An 18655-nucleotide genomic window follows, 5' to 3' on the forward strand; every position below is an offset into this window, starting at 1 on the left:
ATAAGCTGCAAGGTCTCTTCACGGCACCCTGTGTATGCTTACAGTTCTAATGCTACCAAATATACAAGAGTCTCCACAATGGAAGCACATTCATTAAATGGGGCAGGGAGGATCAGCAAGATATTCATTTGCATTAAGCCACTAGATCAACCATTCTCAACCAGTGTTCCTTCAGGAGGTTATTCTAGGGGGTTTTTTTGAACTGTGGCTGATTAACCTCCAGTTTGATGTCAATTTCTGGGTCCAGCACCACTTGGCAGAGCCAACTTCATGACATCAATGATCTTTTTTGTTGCTGGCAAGAGTGACATTTTGACCACCAATCTAAAAAAGGTGAATTCTTCCCACTGACCACCAAACCCATCGCTAGGACTAAATCTATCCTATACACAAGAGAAGACACTGACACACTGATTTGTTCCCATATTTATTTGGGGCCATACAAAAACAAAAAAATGAACATCCAGATCCAACATTTAATCTTCATCTTCCTCCTCCTCTTCATCCTGGTTGATCTGGAAGTATCTTAATTCATAACTTTCTTTACTGTTAGCAACCACACGGAGCCAGTCACGGAGGCTGTTTTTCTTCAGGTATTTCTTGGTCAGATATTTCAAGTACCTAACAAAAAAAAAGTAAAAAAAAAGTACACAGTCATTTACAAACTGCAGGCACATTGCACCAATTCCTACATACACCTGCCTGTAAAAGTCTTCTGTATGGAGCTTGCCTTGAGATAGATTTTAATATATTAGCTTGCTGCAGAAACAGATTGATAGTTTTATTGATAGGGCAAAGGGTCACCCCATACATACTGGACATCTACAGGCAGGCGTCACCATTGGAGGCCCCAAGAAACCAATGGGTTGCTTAGCCTACCAAAACCTACTGCCCACTACCATACCCTCTTGCTCGGCACACATTATCCCTGACACAGCTCCTGTCTGCCCTCTGATTCTGCTCAGATTACCTGCCTTCATAGCCTCCTATAATGTTCTCAGGCATACTTCCACTATTATTTTATTGCCATATCTTCCCCACTCCTCTATTGCCCACTTAAAGTGGTATCAAACCCAAAAATGTAATATTGCAGCTTAATTAGATGCGGTGGCTGCATTGGTTTTGTAGGCTTTTTCACCTGGTGATCCTGCCAATAACTCTTCCTCTTGCAGAGTCTGCATAATGAAGTAGTCAATCAGTAATATCAGTCTGGGATGAGGGGACTGTTAGATTAACTATCAGATATAAATGGACTTGACTAACAGATTAAATCCAAATGCCAGCTAACATTTTATAAATCAGATCGTTTTTTTATTTTGGGATAAAGGTTTTACAGAAATAAAAGCTGATCATTGTAAGGACCAGTCAGTGGTAAATGGTTTCTCAACCATCTTTGTCTGGACAGCTAGTAGGATCACAAGGAGAAAAGAAAAGCCAAGAACATAATGTAAAAAAACAAAACAAATGCAGCCATCACATCTATGAAGTGATGGGCTGTAATTTGAAACTTTTATTTTTGGGTTTAACACTAACTAGTCCTTACCCCTAAATAGTTAGGAGCCAACGCTGGCCACGTTGAATTAACTTTTATTCTAGTTCTTGAATGCAATTTTACCTTTTGATGACATCTAGAACTGCTTTTCATCACCCCATAATCCAAGACATATGGAGAGATGTCTATCAATTTTATTTTATTTAATAAGTGGGTAAAGGTTTTTTTTTTCTTAATAAAATACTTATCTGCTCCATACAAGAGAGTGACCCCAAGCAAGCCGCTTCCTATGGAGCCAGACGTGTGGCCTCAGGTTGTGTGTGTCTATAGACTCGCACAGCACAGTTTGCTCTCACCCCTCCGTCTTCTTACAGCATTTGAACTACAGCAGCAGGTCTCAGAGAGCAACAGTGCTGCCTCCTCTCCCTCTCACAGACAGTGCTGGATAAGGATGTCTGGTAGGGAGCATTTAATGGGAGGTTTCTTACCTTACAGTGGTTGTAAAGGCTCAAGGTTTTTTACCTTCAAGCATTCTAGGTGTTCTTACTGATGTGTCAGGTCTGTTTTGAATATCTGACCCATAGGAAGCTCCAGTGAAGACTGAACCGTGATCTGTCCTTCCCCGGCATAACTCACCTCTTAGAAAATGGCACCTCTGAAGACACAGTGATTTTACTCTTGCTTCTCTCAATAGTGACCACTCCGCCGCCCAGGTTTCCAACTTTTCCATTCACCTTGATGCGGTCGTGCAAGAACTGTTCCTGTAACAATTTTATGGTTGAATATTTTTTATTTTTTTTCCAGAGAAAGCATAGAATAACACAAAATGCACAATAGGTACAGGTCAAAACAATAACCAACAAATCCCCATAAACAGACTAAGGGGGGGGGGGGGGGGGGGGGCATGCATCAGGTCAGAATGTATAAAGGAAAAAAACATCAGAATGCCAAAGACAATCTAAAACCCCCCCAACTTACAGTTCAAGTTGAATTATGCAATCAAAATAGTCCAGCATACAGGAGAATGCTGTGTAGAATCAGACTGCCTACTCTGAGGTAGACAGCTCAAGATAAACTGGACAATCATATCCCATCCTCTAACAATTTTAAAGGATAGCCTTTAATCTTGCACATTCTACTAGAATTACTGTTATTCTGGTGCGGTGTAATGTTTAGAAACCCCTCTATGCAGAAATGGGGGGGGGGGGGGGTGCCCATGTTCAGTGAGCAGTGGCACGCTGCTGCTGAGCTGCTTGGTAGCAATGTGAGACTCTTTCCAGGAGCCACCGGGTGGGGTATCAGCGGGGCTGATTACAGGCATGACACCCACCCTACCCCTCCTGGATTCCTAAAGCTCAGATTAGAAGCTGAGAGACAACTGGCCATGACCAGCATTATCTGTATGCTGGTGTAGAATGGTCAGAATGCCTCAGGGACATAAGGGAACTGGTTCCCATCAGATATTTGATGCACAATATGAGAGTGAAGCCCCATACACACTATCAGATTTTCTGCGGATTGTCTTCATTTGCCAAAACCATGTAGTGAAGGGCCTGATTGCATACACATTTTAACTCCTAAGGTTTGACCTCAAAATTTGTATGGTTTTGGTAAATCTGAAGAAAAAAAAAAAATATATATAAATCAGCAGAAAATCTGATTTGTGTGTATGGGGCTTTACTGAAAATAACACATTGAAGTTTAGAACTGAAATTAATCCACAGTTAAAGCGGGAGTCCGCCGTTTTTTTTTTTTTTTTTTTTTTAAAGCCAGCAGCTACAAATACTGCAGCTGCTGACTTTTAAAATAAGGACACTTACCCGCCCAGCGCGCCCACGATGTCGGCACCCGAAGCCGATCTCTTGAGTGCTGCCGCCGCCATCTTGGGTATGGGAATCAGGAAGTAGAGCCTTGCGGCTTCATTTCCCAGTTCCCTACTGCGCATGCGCGAGTCGCGCTGCGCAATAAGGATGGTCCCCGCTGTCTCTGGGATCCGTATATTTACCAGCAGACAGCGGGAGACCTGCGGAAAGGGGCGCAAATATCCGCAGATTCTGCGGATATGTATGCCGAAAGTGGATGCAGATACCTGTACTGTACAGGTACCTGCACCCCCCCTTTAAAAGGTGCCAATTGTGGCGCCGGAGGGGGGGGGGGGGGGGTTCCAATGAGCGGAAGCTCCACTTTTGGGTGGAGGTCCGCTTTAATAAAATACTAATAAAGGTGGAGATAAGCTAATATTCCCCAATGCTGTTCTCTATGCTTGCATACCTTCTAAACTATGTGCCACAGACCCCTGTGATAAAAATTTGCATTTGATCAGTATGGTATGGGAAGACATCATAGCATACAGGACACACATTGAAGGTCAAGCCCTCCTCTTCAGAGCCACGAAGGCAGTTTATGTTTAAGACATGTGTGTCTGAGCATTCCGACTTTGGTACAACTTGGACTTCTGGTAAAGAAATCACATGGAAGTCGTGCCGAAGTCACGCTCGCTGGGGTCTGACTTCAAAGTCATGGGCAGTTTGAACCCGAGCAAAAGGGGGAAGGACGTAATAGACAAATACTTTTAGTCAGAATCTGCTCAGTAACCAAAATATCCACACTTCTCTCAAGCCGATTATTACCGGTATTGATATGGTGTTAACAATTTACATATTGTACATTCATATCAGTTCCTGCCCTCAAGGAGCTTACAGTCTAAGGTCCCTACCTCTCTCTCACACACATATTAGGGCCAAATTAGAGTGTGAGACTGGGTTCCCACTGCTGCGGGGGGAGATCCGGATGTGATTCGCACCGCAAATCACATCCGATCCCCGTAGCGATGCGAGTACAGCCATACAGATATTATGGCTGAATTCGCATCGCTCCCGCAGCAAACTCGCACGGGACCCTTTTTTTGGTCCGCAACAGAATCGGATCGCATGGTGTGAACATGGGGTGATCCGATTCCTGTGCGAGTCGGCAGATCGCACTGCGATATGCGGACGGATCTGGGGGTGTCATTAACATATCATTGACACTCCCAGCCGTCCGCATAGGGCAGTGTGAACTGCTGGCGGGAGTAATGCGATGCGAACCCGGCCTGAGAGAAAACCGGAGTGCCTAGAGGAAACCCAAACCACCTTCATGCAGATAATGTCCTGATGGGAATTTGAGCGGACCCTAGAAGTGCTAACCAATAAACAGGTGTTTTGATGGCAAGTGGAGGGCGATTGGTCCCCTGGCGTCAAATGAACCTGTGTGGACAGCAGTTTGACTATCCTAAACCTCTATAAGACATTCTCCATGATGCATCACACTAAAGGGTTTCAGGACATCGCCTAGTCCAAAATAGAGAACGCCAACCATGTGCAGTAATATGAAGGCATCTTGGGGCAGTACAGCTAATGGCCCATCTGTCATTGTTTTTAATAGTTAGTCTGACCTGTAAAGTATAGCACTGGAGCCTATAATTCTTCCATTAAAGGGGGTACAGCTGCTCAGACCCCAGAAACTGCTAACTACAAGCTTCATAGCTGCGATCTTTGATGCAATAAAAGTTTAGTAGCTTTGCATGCTTTTGAAGTAGCTGGAGTCAGTTTAGCTTAAACTTTACCTGCAATATTAAAGTGATTATAAAAAGGCAAAAAAGGTGCATTTCTATGCATTAATATATAAAGCCTTCCGTGTGCAGCAGCAGCTGCCCAATATTTACCTGTGCCCCAGCTCGATCCAGTAACGTAACACAAGAGACTCGGGAGGCCGGGACTCACCCTCTATTATTGGCTAAGACAGCAGTGAAGTGCCATTGGCTCCAGCTGCTGTCAGTGAGCCAATGAGAGAGAGGGGGCAGGGCCACAGATCCGTGTCTGAATGGACACAGGGAGCAGCAGCTTGGCTGCCCCTATAGCAAGCTGTTTGCTGTGGGGACACTCAACAGGAGGGAGGGGCCTATGCCAACGTCAAGGCAACTTGAGGGAATTCCTGGGTAATCTGTCATGTCAGATCCAAATCACATCAAGAAAGGATCTGACTTGGAGGCAACTTCCATTGAAATCTATGGGTACAAGTCGGCTAGAAGTCGCCTTGAAGTAGTACAGGAACCTTTTCTAAAGTCGAAGTAACTTCAGTAGCGTACATTAAAGTGGAGTTGCCCCCCAAAAAATAAAACTACTTAAAATTCTTTAAAAAAATCAAAAAAAAAATAATTGGCAAAAAAAAAATTTTTTACTCACCTCTAAATACCGGTTGCTAGGGGGTCCCTTGTAGTCTGCCTTCTTCATTGCCCGGGCTGGTGACATCACTTCCCCTTGCGCCGCACATTCACCTGGGACCTGTCACGTGTCCCAGGTGACTGTACGGCATATCACGGCGCCCTGCGCCGCTCGCGCATGCGCAGTGGGTGCCCGGCTGTGAAGCCACAGCCGGGTGCCCACAGTATGCATGACGGCGCCGCGAGCGGAGAGCGAGGGGGGGGCTTCGTTCCCCCGCATCGCTGGAACCCGGGACAGGTAAGTGTCCGATTATTAAAAGCCAGCAGCTGCAGTATTTGTAGCTGCTGACTTTTAATTTTTTTTTTTTAGGGGGTACCCCACTTTAAGAGCGCCCTCATTCACTTCAATGGAATTTATGTCCAGCGACTTGGTCAGACTTAGGAGGTTGTAAACCCTTACAAACCACTTTGACCTACGGGTAAGCCTAGATTAAGGCTTACTTGTAGGTCCAGGCTGTGACTTTCTTTTAGTAAATATCTCCTAAATGCGTGGGAGTGATGTCATTGATGCTCCGACACTGTGATTGTCTGGAGCAGTGATTCCTGGAAGAATATGGATACTCCGGACTACAGGGGACAGCGGTGACATCGCTGGCTCTTGGGTCAGATAAGTGACACATAATGGGCTACTATGTGATGCATAGTAGCCCAATATGCTTCACCTTTGCAGGGAGACAAAGAGGAAGTAAACACATTCTTCAAGGTTAGCGGTCTGCTCGTACCTCACATGGACAGGCAGTTACTCAATGACAGCAAATCATTGAACTACCTAGAGCGCTCAACAGCGCCATATCAGTTCATTGATAACTACAAGCCGACATCTACAAAGACCGTTGATACTTGTAGTTCACCCATTCACAGAACTGCCGAGATCTTCCCTACTTAACTCACAGCTAGCATTTGAGCACTGGAGCAATTTTGTATGAATGGCCCTTTTTTTCGTGACATCAAACTCGGGGAGAAGACCCCCAACTCGCTTTTACTACAGGAGGTGGATCATGGAGCGGCTGCAGCTGTGGGAACATGTAAAAGTGAACTTATCCTTTAAAAGGTTTCCAGAAAGGGAATAGTCTCGGACACAGAATTCCACAGAAGAAAATCACCGCTATGCAGAGCGACGGACTCACAAGTGGTGACTTACAAAGTTAGCAGCATCCATGATGCCATCTTCTACAGGGTGTGTGCAGTCCAAGGTGAACTTCAGGAGCTGCTTCTTCTTCTTGCTGCCCTTTGTCGCTGTTTTTTTCTGAGAAAAGGAACATAAAAACATTCAGATTAGAAAAAAAAAATTAGTATGCATGTGTATGTATGAATTTTTTTAACGTAACCACTGGGCACTTAAACCCCCTTCCTAACCAGACTAATTTTCAGCTTTCAATGCTCTCACACTTTGAATGACAATTACTCAGTCATGCAACATTGTACCCATAGGAAATGTTTGTCCTTTTTTTCACACAAATAGATCTTTATTTTGGTGGTATTTAATCACCGCTGGGTTTTTTTTTTTATATAGCGCAAAAAATAAAGAATATATTTTGTTTCTGTTAAAATTTATTGGCAGAGTATGGGGCACTACAGATCCAGCCCACAGCGCTGCTGCAAACGATCTCTCCTTCTCTCCCCTTGCACTGTACAGATCGGTGCGGAGAGAGGAGGGAGGAACTGGTGTCATGATCTGCAGGTTTGTTTACAAGTGATCTCTCCAATGCGACCAGCGGCCATTTACCATAATGCGCAGGGTCTTTGGGTCCCGGTGTTATGCCGTATAGTGTCCGGCCATCAAATAGTGTCCGGGCCGTACTGCGCATGCGCAGTACGGAGCAGACGAAGCTTCGGAAGATCTCCGAAGCTGAACGGCGCCTGCGCCGTGAGTGGAGGTGGTAGCCCCACCATCCAAGCGGACAAAGGGTTGTGAATATTAGAGGGCCCCTCGCGGGCGAGCTTTGCTCGCCACGCTTCGGGCTCGGCCTCGCTCGGCTCTTTTTTATTCCTACTCTATGTCCACTTGGATAGTGGGGATAGAACCTGGACTCACGGCGCAGGCGCCGTTCATCCTCGGCAATTTTCCGAATCTGTGTTGCTGTGTACGCATTTTCCCGGGAGCAAGATTCTGGGAGGACGCCCTCCCAGAATAAGCCGACCGCGCTGTAGCCGCCTTTCGGCTATGGCCCGGTCGGCAAGTGGTTAAAACAAACTTGTTATACTTATGTGCCCTTTGCAATGGAATTGCACGACCTCAATATAGCTGAAGGACTGCTACAGCGCGCTCGTCCAGTTATGGAAGGGCATCTATTGTACTCCCAGAGTCCTATATGTATACCCCGGAGCATTGAAGCTCACCGACCACCTCTGGAGCTGAGGCATGTCGTGGCCTGGCGAGCCGTAGCTGCGGCCTGCTCACACTCAAGGGCCGGACTTTGGAGACTACAAGGATATCATTAACCAGCCTGTCACCCAGCCGGTGTTCTGCCGTATAGAGTCCGGCCATCCAATAGTGTCCGCTCCGTACTGCGCATGCTCAGTACGGAGCAGACGAAGCTTCGGAAAATCTCCGAAGCTGAACAGCGCCTGCGCCGTGAGTGGAGGTGGTAGCCCCACCATCCAAGCGGACATAGGGTTGTGAATTTTAGAGGGCCCCTCGCGGGCGAGCTTTGCTCGCCACGCTTCGGGCTGGGCCTCGCTGTGCTCGGCTTTTTTATTCCAACTCTATGTCCACTTGGATAGTGGGGATAGAACCTGGACTCACGGCGCAGGCGCCGTTTATCCTCGGCAATTTTCAGAATCTGTGTTCCTGTGTACTGCGCATGCGCAGTACGCAGCGGACACTATCCGATGGAGGACGTTATTTGACAAGACACCGGCAGTTGATAGATCTCAGGATCTTTCATCTTGCGCAAAAAGTAGCAAACCTGCAGTAAAAATATGGACCGAGAGGCCCGCAGGGTTTCCTAGGTCATGCTCCTTACTAGGCAAAATAAAAACCTGAAGCGGATAAGAGCAGTGGGAAGGGTTGATAGCACGAGGCCCCCCCCAGGGCGGGATTGAAGTTCTGTGTATTGTGTAACACAGGGCTTGACAAATTTGCTTGGAATCTAGGAGCCAGCTAAAAAAGTTAGGAGCCAGGTCGGTAACGGCAATCCAGACCTGTCCCTGGCCTGACATGGAGACGAGTGAGGGGAGGATAGCGCGGCCCCCCCACCTGTCTCCATGTCATTGCCCATAGCTCTTAGAGGGACATTTTTTTTTTTTTTTTTTTCAAATGACAATTTTTTTTTTTTTTTTTTTATTGCATTTTAGTGTAAATTTGAGATCTGAGGTCTCTCTGACCCCAGATCTCATATATTTAAGAGGACCTGTCCTGTTTTTTTCAATTACAAGGGATTTTTACATTCCTTGTAATAGGAATAAAAGTGACAATTTTTTTTTTTTAAAAGCACCGTGAAAAAATAAAAAGTTAAAATAAGAAAAAAAAAAATGTTTTAAATGCGCCCTGTCCTGCCAAGCTTGCGTGCAGAAGCGAACGCATACGTGAGTAGCGCCCGCATAGGAAAGCGGTGTTCAAACCACACATGAGGTATCGCTGCGTTCGGTAGAGCGAGAGCAATAATTCTAGCCCTAGACCTCCTCTGTAACCCAAAACGTGCAACCTGTAGAATTTTTTAAACGTCGCCTATGGAGATTTTAAAGGCTAAAAGTTTGTCGCCATTCCATGAGCGGACGCAATTTTGAAGCGTGACATGTTGGGTATCAATTTATTCGGTGTAACATTTTTCACAATATAAAAAAATTGGGCCAACTTTACTGTTATATTTAATTAAAAAAATAAGACTTTTTCCCCGAAAATGCGCTTGTAAGTCCGCTGCACAAATACGGTGTGACAGACAGTATTGCAACGACCACCATTTTATTCTCTAGGTTGTTAGAACTCCTAAACACACATATATATATATGTATGTGTATATGTATGTGTGTGTATATATATATATATATATATATATATATATATATATATATATATATATATATATGTGTGTGTGTGTGTGTGTGTGTGTGTGTGTGTGTGTGTGTGTGTGTGTGTGTGTGTGTGTATGTATGTATGTATATATATATACACACACACACACACACACACACACACACACACACACACACACACACACATTTTTTATTTTTTTTTATTCTAAGTAAAGGTGAGATGGGTGGGCAGTGAAAGCTTCATTAGCATCGCTGGCTGTCATACCAACAGCCACCACTAGATGGCGCCAGATTACAGAACTAAACATAGGACCACAGAAGGCCTCAAAGCCGCGGCCTCAATTACCGGCCGGCGGCGGCGCGGCCCGACACGATCACGCCAGGGGGGGGGTGGAAGGAGACAGGATACCCCCGCTGTGCTGCCCCAGGCGCCAGATCACAAATTCTAGTCGCCAATGCGATCTGGCGCCCGGGGTTTGTCGAGCCCTGGTGTAACAACTTTGCCTAGTTTCTCCTAATGGCAGGCTATACAACCCATGTAGTTACAGAGAGGAGCTGTGTCGGTTGGTGAATATAAGAGAAATTTAGTTTTTTTTCCTAAACAAATGAAGTGTGATTAAATACCAAACAAAAAAAAATATATATATATAAAATTTTTTATATGGGTACAATGTTACATGACCGTGCAATTGTCATTCAAAGTGTGACAGCACAAAAACAGCGGTAAAGCGCCATTAAAAATAGCGGTGCTTTTCTGCAGTGAAAGAGGCTTTACAGGCTCCAAAAACAAAAAAATAAATGCAGTTACTGGCAAAAAAATTAAAAATTTCCCTGCGTCTGCAATCACATGACCCACTGTGATGCCTCCAATGACACCGCCGACCCACAGCTGCAGTCCAGAGGTCTTGTTGCCGCCTCTTAGTAATTTCATGCAGTTGTTGGGGGGTCTTCAGAACTGATCTGCCTGTCACCCCCTGACATTTGACAGGTCACCCACCACCTGTGCCATGAGCCTAGTGTATCCTCACACTGTACTGGGGACCAGCTGTGTGCTTTTTGCACTTGTGCCATGTGTGATAGTAACCACATTGTGACAGAGCTCCGCACTCATATCTGCAACCATCAGACATGCCAAAAATACAGCACAGGGTTTCCACAGCAGCAGAATCACCAGAACTGCGGAGGATTCTTTCACCAACTGCTCACAAGTACTATATTTAGATGGCTCCGGGAATAAATATAAATCTTTAGGGTACATCTATAGATGTGTGCATGCAGTACTGTATGTGCATTACTAATGTTTCTGTTTTCATGAGTAGGCAATAAAAAGGCTCCATTTACCATGCAGAATAACTGCATATTACCGTGCATCATCACTTGCTACCAATTATTTCAGGGGGTCCTTTATATAAACAGCCTATGCAGACATTAAGGCCTCGTTCACAGGGGTGTACCAACTACAGCATACTCCCCATGTAAGGGCCATGTCTACCTATACTGTGCTAACAATTTACAAAGCCATCCTCCCCTTTTAGATTGTAAGCTCTATTGCGCAGGGCCCTCTGATTCCTCCTGTACCAAATTGTAATGTAACTAATGTCCGCCTTCATGTTAAGCGCTGTGAAAACTGTTGGCGCTATATAAATCCTGTATAATACTGGGATATGCAGGCATCCCATTGATATCTATTGAGATACAGAGGATGCGCCAACATCCGCTGCTGGCAATCTGACATCCAAGCGGGTGTATGTGGCCACGAAAACATTGGAGTTGATTTACTAGAACTGAAGAGTGCACAATTTGGTGCAGCTCTGCATGGCATCCAATCAACATCCTGGTGGCGGCAGCCTATCTTGTCCCTTGGGAGCTTCCCATCTCTCAAGAGGGCGGAAGTGACGCAGGCCGTGATGGGAAGGGATGGGTGGAGCGCGAATCTACCCACATTTACTGGTTTCGTCTGGGCGTGTGTGCCACGCGGAGGAGTGGCAATACGATCGGCTCTACACTCTAATATACTGTTGTTGGAGGGAAATGGACTTACCTTTAAAAAAACAAAAAAACCCTCCCCCTCCAGCTCTTCAGGTCCCCTCCAATTAGGGGTGCAACAGATCAAAAAACTGATGGATCGGATCGTTCCTCGGATCGGATCATTTTTCGGATCAGCAAATAATTTAATTTGCAAAAACCTGTGAAAATTCCAACACCATATAGTCCCCACTGTAATAGCCTTGTCATCTCCCCCAATGTAATATTGGATGGGTATGGCAGGCTATGTATTGGCAGGGTACTGGCACGGTATTGGCAGAATATGGAGGGATGGCTGTGACTGCACTACAGATGCAGCCCACAACGCTGCTGCCATCCGATTTCTCCCCTCCACTGTACAGATCTGTACACAGAGGGGAGAGAGGAATCGGCGTCATGACACAGGTTGTTCACATTGCAAACGCCGACGGATGCACCAAGATGGCCGGCGCTCTGGAACTAGGCCAAAGCCACGGCCTTTCTTAAGGCCGAGACCGCTGATCGCGGCGTGTGCCGATCCTGTTTGGATCAAGGATCGGCGATGATCTGTTGCATCCCTACCTCTAATTGTCCCCCAGCCTTCCACATAATATAGCCAGTGTTAACATCAGAAGTGAGGCTGCACTGTTTGGAGCATGGCAAGTGTGGTGCATGTACTTTTTCGGTATAAAACCAAAAATATATACTAAACACGTGGTAATAGCATTCCGGTATTGTATGGGGACACAGCGGATGACTTGTGCGTGAGATGATAGTTATATGCAGGCCATGCTATGTCGTGATGTCATGCCCAGGGATGGTGATGGGATATTGATAGCAGCACACTGTCTGCAACATGTGATGGATGGATATGGTAGGTGAAGCCTACTCATGTAGGTGTGGCAGGTTCTGGTGGGCATGCACCCACACGTGACTGGGGGTACATTAAGGGGATACCAGAGGTGGTCAAACTACCATCGCTATGGCTCTGAGGAAGAGGGTTTCGCCCTTGTTACGCATAAGCCGCTTGCGATGCCATCTGGTTCCTCCAAATATCTGGTCCAGGCTGCATCTAGAGATAGATACTGCTCGCTATCGGAGCATGGATGAGCCTGGTTTTAAAGCTCGTTTGTCGTGCCCCCTCCTGTTCTTTTTGTATGTTTCGGATATACCCATTATTCTGAGGAGGGTAGCAAGACCTGCGACATTCCACTGACTTTGCTAAAGGGGTTGGCTGTGCCACCTTACTTAGCTGACCGGGCACCCAAGCACAGGAGGTTGCTTTGTGTTAATCCGCTTTTAATGCCAGCTTGATCAGTTAAAATGGAGTTGCATCCAGAAATATAAAATAAAAAATCATGAATGTTCCTAAATAACTTTTTTGTTTTTTTAACTTGCCTCTAAATGGCTGTTGCTAGGGGGGTCTCTCGTAGTCTGCCTCCTCCAGTGCCTGGGCTCGTGACATCACTTCCCCTTGGTCCAAGAAGGGCTCAGATCTGCCCCCTCCCTCCTGTCAATCATCTGAGACACGCGACAGGTCCCAGATGACTGCGTGCCAATCGCGGCACCTCTGGCGCATGGGCAGCGGGTGCCCGGCTGTAAAGGCACTGGGCGCCCACATTTACAATGCCGGCACTGAACAGAGGGGGAGACGAGGGGGCTTCGTTCCCCGGCATCGCTGGACCCTGGGACAGGGAAGTGTCCGATTATTAAAAGTCAGCAGCTGCAGTATTTGTAGCTTCTGACTTTTTTTTTTCTATTAAATGGCAACACCACTTTAAGCTTTGACAATAAAACCTGGAAGCTCATTGATTTCTATACAGAGCTGCACCATATTTTGCACTCTCCGGTATGGTAAATTTTGAAGGGGGGGGGGAAATAGTACTTTCACCTCTAATGTGTTTGACATGTCTAAAGTGTGTTAAGAAAATGCACCTCAGATGCCGAGTGATTTCTATTGGAGGGTGTCAGTTGCAGTGTACACATCACAGACCTGTAGACAGTTTCATTACTATAGACTTGCATGGAAGGAGCTGACAAGCTTCATCTTGTCTCAGACACGTCATGTAGTTATGTTAGATGTTGGCGGAGAGCTGAGAACGCACCTCAGATGTCACCGATGCGATCCGAGCCAAATAGAAGTTCACCTTTACAGTGGACAAATTTAAAAATGGGGGGGGGGGGCACACAACCGCCAACCTCCCTCCCAAAGCGGGGTCTCTGCAGGGTTTCCAGGATGGCTCAGAGTGATTGGTCATGTGACAGCACGGCCTAATGAGAATTGTTCTGATCCATCCAACAGGCCGTGCTGTGTGGGCTGTGATATAGGAGGTAACTACAGGAAGGGGGGGGGGGGTGTGTGTGTGTGTGTGTGTGTGTGTGTGTGTGTGTGTGTGTATTTGCCCTCATACGGTTTTTGTATAGACAAAAATCTACAGAAAATCTAAGTGTACACAATAAGAAAATTGTACAGGAAAATACTGCTTTCAAAGCGATCGTACGATAATCGGCTCATTAGTACAGAGCTTTTGGGAGCAGATCAGGGCAGTTCATCCCATATTATTCTATTGGGCATGCACAAAAAAAAAAAAAATTGTACGATGCCCGATCACACGATTTAATCAGTACAGCTATCGTTTGAAAACAGTACAAATGCATTAGAACCCATCAATTCCAAATTTCTCTTTCTTATGTCGTTTGGGAATTTGAGGCTTTAGAAAACTCATTGGCTTCGATCTGAGATTAGTATGCAATTAAAAAGCTCATTTGTCTGATAATCTCATTGTGTGTGTGTATAGGGCATTAGGCCAAGTATACAATCCAATTGTAGATTCTGCTTTGGATTGTCTCTGTAGTGGGTGGTTTTGTCCGTTTGGATACAATACAAATTGGGTTCTTTAGGCGTGTCCTCATCAGTACACAATCGGGGGGGGGGGGGGGGGGGGGAGATATGATCTGAATGTGATGGTACAATCAGATTGTATGGTGTGTGGGCAGCTTTAGACTTGCAAACACTAATATGATGTAATAGGAGGACCAAATCCATCCATTGTACTGGTCTCCAGGCACTACACGGGAGATGGCAGATCTGCAGGGGATTGCACCGTGTATGTGCAGGAGATCGTACGATCAGATTGTGGGGGGGGGGAAGCTCTCTCCGCTATGGCGGCTCTGGTCTTCCCTCGCTCCTATACAATCAGATTGTGGGGGGGGGAGCTCTCTCCGCTATGGCGGCTCTGGTCTTCCCTCTCTCCTATACGATCAGATTGTGGGGGGGGGGGGGGGGTGGGCGCCCTTGTATTCCCTCTCCTATACAATCGGGTTGTGTAGAAGGAGATGTGTGTGTTGTGGGCGTCAGTGTCGGGGGTCCCCCATACACGGGGCCTATCGGTGTCCGAGCCGCCCCGGGTCTCAGGCCTCCGCCTCCCCGGCACGCCGCACTCCTCTCCCCCGCTCTGTCCTCCCATCACACCCGGACATCTCGGGACCGCCCTCTCTATCCACAGGGGAACGAGCCGAGGCGGGCAGGCCGACCCCCGGGGCCCGTCCGGACCCCCAACACCCAATAATGCGGGGAGCTCCATACACACCTGGGGAGCCATGGCGACCTCAGATGGCTGAAAGGAAGAGGAGGCCGCCGCGCATGCGCTATGTGCGTAAAGGGACGGCCGGCCATGCGCCGTACAAGTAAACGCCACTGCGCATGCGTGGGCGGAGCAGCCATGGTCGTCAAACGCGGAGAAGATCGATGGATCGGTAGACGATCTATATAGTGGTATGAGTGCGAGGCTACGGGGCATGCGCAGTACGGGATAACGTGATTACGCATGCGTAAGCGGATAATGTCGTCGGCGTCAACAAGCATGTGATGAGCAGGCAAGCGCTCAGCTAATCAATGCGGCGTGTAGTCTTTCGATGGCTGAACTGATTGCTGTGTACTTTGTAACCATGCAGGGGCTGAACGGCCGGACGCTCCGGCAGCAAACTGGTTAATTGATCTGCAGTCTCCAGCATGTGATGACCGAGAAGCTGAGCTACTAGATCTACAGTCTACAGGTGGCCTATGGGAACTCTGCAATTTATACCGGGCACAGCCTTTTCAATACCGGGCACCCCCGCCCAGGCCAATTTTCAGCTCTGTCACACTTTGAATGACCATTGCGCAGTCATGTTACACTGTACTCAAATTACACCCCCCACAAATAGAGCTTTCTTTCGGTAGTATTTCACCACCACTGTTTTTTTTTTTTTGTTTTTTTTGCGCTATTAAAAAAACAAACTTTTTTTCTTTGTTTCTGCTATAATATTTTGTAAATAAGTATGTTTTCTCCTTCGCTGGTGGGCACTAGTTAGTATACAGCACTGATAGGTGGCACTAGTATACAGCGCTGATGAGGTGACACTAGTATAAAGCACTGGTGACGTGGCACTAGTATACTGGACTGGTGAGGTGGCACTAGTATACAGCACTGATTAGGAGGCACTTGTATACAGCACTGATTAGGAGGCACTAGTATACAGCGCTGATGAGGTGACACTAGTATAAAGCACTGGTGACGTGGCACTAGTATACTGGACTGGTGAGGTGGCACTAGTATACAGCACTGATTAGGAGGCACTTGTATACAGCACTGATTAGGAGGCACTTGTATACAGCACTGATTAGGAGGCACTTGTATACAGCACTGATTAGGAGGCACTTGTATACAGCACTGATTAGGAGGCACTAGTATACAGCACTGATAGGTGGCACTAGTATACAGCACTGATGAGGAGGCACTAGTATACAGTACTGATGAGGTGGCACTAGTATACAGCACTGATGAGGAGGCACTAATATACAGCACCGATTAGGAGCCACTAGTATACAGCACTGATGAGGAGGCACTAGTATACATCACTGACAGGTGGTCCTGATGAGGTGGTACTAGTATACAGCACTTATAGGTGGCCCTGATGAGGAGACACTAGTATACAGCACCGATAAGTGGCACTAATGAGGAGGCACTAGTATACAGTACTGATAGGTGGCACTGATGAGGAAGCACTAATATACAGCACTGATAGGTGGCACTGATGAGGAGGCACTAGTAACAGCACTGATAGTTGGCACTAATGAGAAGGCACTAGTATACAGCACTGATAGGTGGCCCTGATGAGGAGGCACTGGTATACAGCACTGATAGCTGGCACTAATGAGGAGGCACTAATACAGGGCTCCACAAAACCCGGGCGCCAGGTCGCATTGGCGACTAGAAATAGCGACCTCGCGCCTGGGGCAGCACAGCTGGGGGTATCCTGTCTCTGTGGACCCCCCCAGCGTGATCGCGTCGGGCCGTTTCGCCGTGGCCGAAAATTTAGGCCGCGGCTTTGAGGCCTTCTGCGGTCCTATGATTCCTTATGGAATCTGGCGCCCTCTTGCGGTCGCCGTTGGTATGACAAACCAGCAATGATAATGAAGCTTCCTCTGCCTGTTTTATATTACCTGCCTCTTCTTCCCTTTATTTAGAACCCCCCAAACATTATATATATTTTTTATTCTAACACCCTAGAGAATAAAATGGTGGTTGTTGCAATACTGTCTGTCACACCGTATTTGTGCAGCGGACTTACAAGCGCACTTTTGTTTGGAAAAATAATTTAGTTAATAAAAAAATAAGACAACAGTAAAGTTAGCCCAATTATTTTTTATATTGTGAAAGATAATGTTACGCCGAGTAAATTGATACCCAACATGTCACGCTTCAAAATTGCACCCGCTCATGGAATGGCGACAAACTTTTACCCTTTAAAATCTCCATAGGCGACGTTTAAAAAAATTCTACAGGTTGCACGTTTTTAGTTACAGAGGAGGTCTGGGGCTAGAATTATTGCTCTCGCTCTACCGATCACGGCGCTACCTCCTATGTGTGGTTCAAACACCGATTTTATATGCGGGCAGGACAGGGCGCGTTTAAAAATTATTATTTTTTCTTCTTATTTTAACTTTTTTTTTTCCACTGTTCTTTTAAAAAAAATGTTGTGTCACTTTTATTCTTATTACAAGGAATGTAAAAATCCCTTGTAATAGAAAAAGCATGACAGGTCCTCTTATATATGAGATCCGGGGGGGTCAGAGAGACCTCGGATCTCATATTTACACTAAAATGCAATTGAAAAAAAAATTGTCATTTAAAAAAAATAAATAAAATGTCCCTCTAAGAGCTATGGGCAATGACTTGGAGACGGGGGGGGGGGGGGGGGGGGGGGGCGACGGTGGCGCTGCTATCTTCCCCTCACTCGTCTCCATGTCAGGCCAGGGACAGGTCCGGATCGCCGTCACGGACCTGGCTCCTAACTTTTTAAGCTGGCTCCTAGATTCCAAGCAAATTTGTCAACCCCTGCACTAATATACAGCACTGATAGGTGGCACTAATGAGGAGGCATTAGTAACAGCACTGATAGGTGGCACTAATGAGGAGGCACTGGTATACAGCACTGATAGGTGGCACCGATGAGGAGGCACGGGTACAGCACTGATGAGAAGGCAGTGATATGTAGCACTGATGGGAACCGATAGGTGGCAGTGATGACACTGATGAGGAGGCACTGACAGGCATTACTGATTGGCATCACTGATGGGTATGCCCTGATAATCAATGTCGTGAATATCAGCCAAGCCCCCCCCCCTGTCAGGAAAGCTGCTTATCAGCACTCCTCTACTCGCGCCAATGTCGGTGCAAATAGAGGAAAAGTTGATAACCGTCACTTCCTGGTATACAAGGTGATCAGCTGTGATTGGACACAGCTGATCAAATGGTAAATGCTACAGGCTCTTTACCGAGATCAGAGATGTGGTGTAGATGTGAGCGGCACACTGCATCAGTGATCACCGCTCTGCGGGCCTCCGGGGGCGCTCATGAGTGGGTTATCCTGCTGGGCGT

At 46.6% G+C, this 18655-nt stretch overlaps 1 protein-coding gene across 1 annotated transcript; it reads right to left on the reverse strand.

Annotated features, from left to right (window-relative positions):
• Positions 1 to 414: 414 nt before the first annotated feature.
• RPL22 (ribosomal protein L22) lies at positions 415 to 15450 on the reverse strand. The gene is made up of 4 exons (XM_077458301.1): positions 15323 to 15450; positions 6895 to 6999; positions 2129 to 2253; positions 415 to 621 (listed from the first exon to the last, which is right to left on the reverse strand). The coding sequence occupies exons 1-4, from the start codon at positions 15332 to 15334 to the stop codon at positions 477 to 479; spliced, it is 387 nt and encodes a 128-aa protein (XP_077314427.1). The 5' UTR covers positions 15335 to 15450; the 3' UTR covers positions 415 to 476.
• Between the last annotated feature and the right edge of the window lie 3205 nt (positions 15451 to 18655).

Source organism: Lithobates pipiens, unplaced genomic scaffold, assembly GCF_037356315.1.
Source record: "Lithobates pipiens isolate NorthernLeopardFrog02 unplaced genomic scaffold, aLitPip1_a1.2 Scaffold_27, whole genome shotgun sequence".
NCBI lineage: Eukaryota > Metazoa > Chordata > Amphibia > Anura > Ranidae > Lithobates > Lithobates pipiens.

What these genes read in the sequence shown, in the direction of transcription:
- RPL22 (XM_077458301.1), bottom strand. An exon ending in TCATGGATGCTGCTAACTTT is followed by an intron (nt 2,254 to 6,894) that starts GTAAGTCACCAC and finishes AAATTGTTACAG; the next exon opens with GAACAGTTCTTGCACGACCG. An exon ending in GAGGTGCCATTTTCTAAGAG is followed by an intron (nt 622 to 2,128) that starts GTGAGTTATGCC and finishes TTTTTTTGTTAG; the next exon opens with GTACTTGAAATATCTGACCA.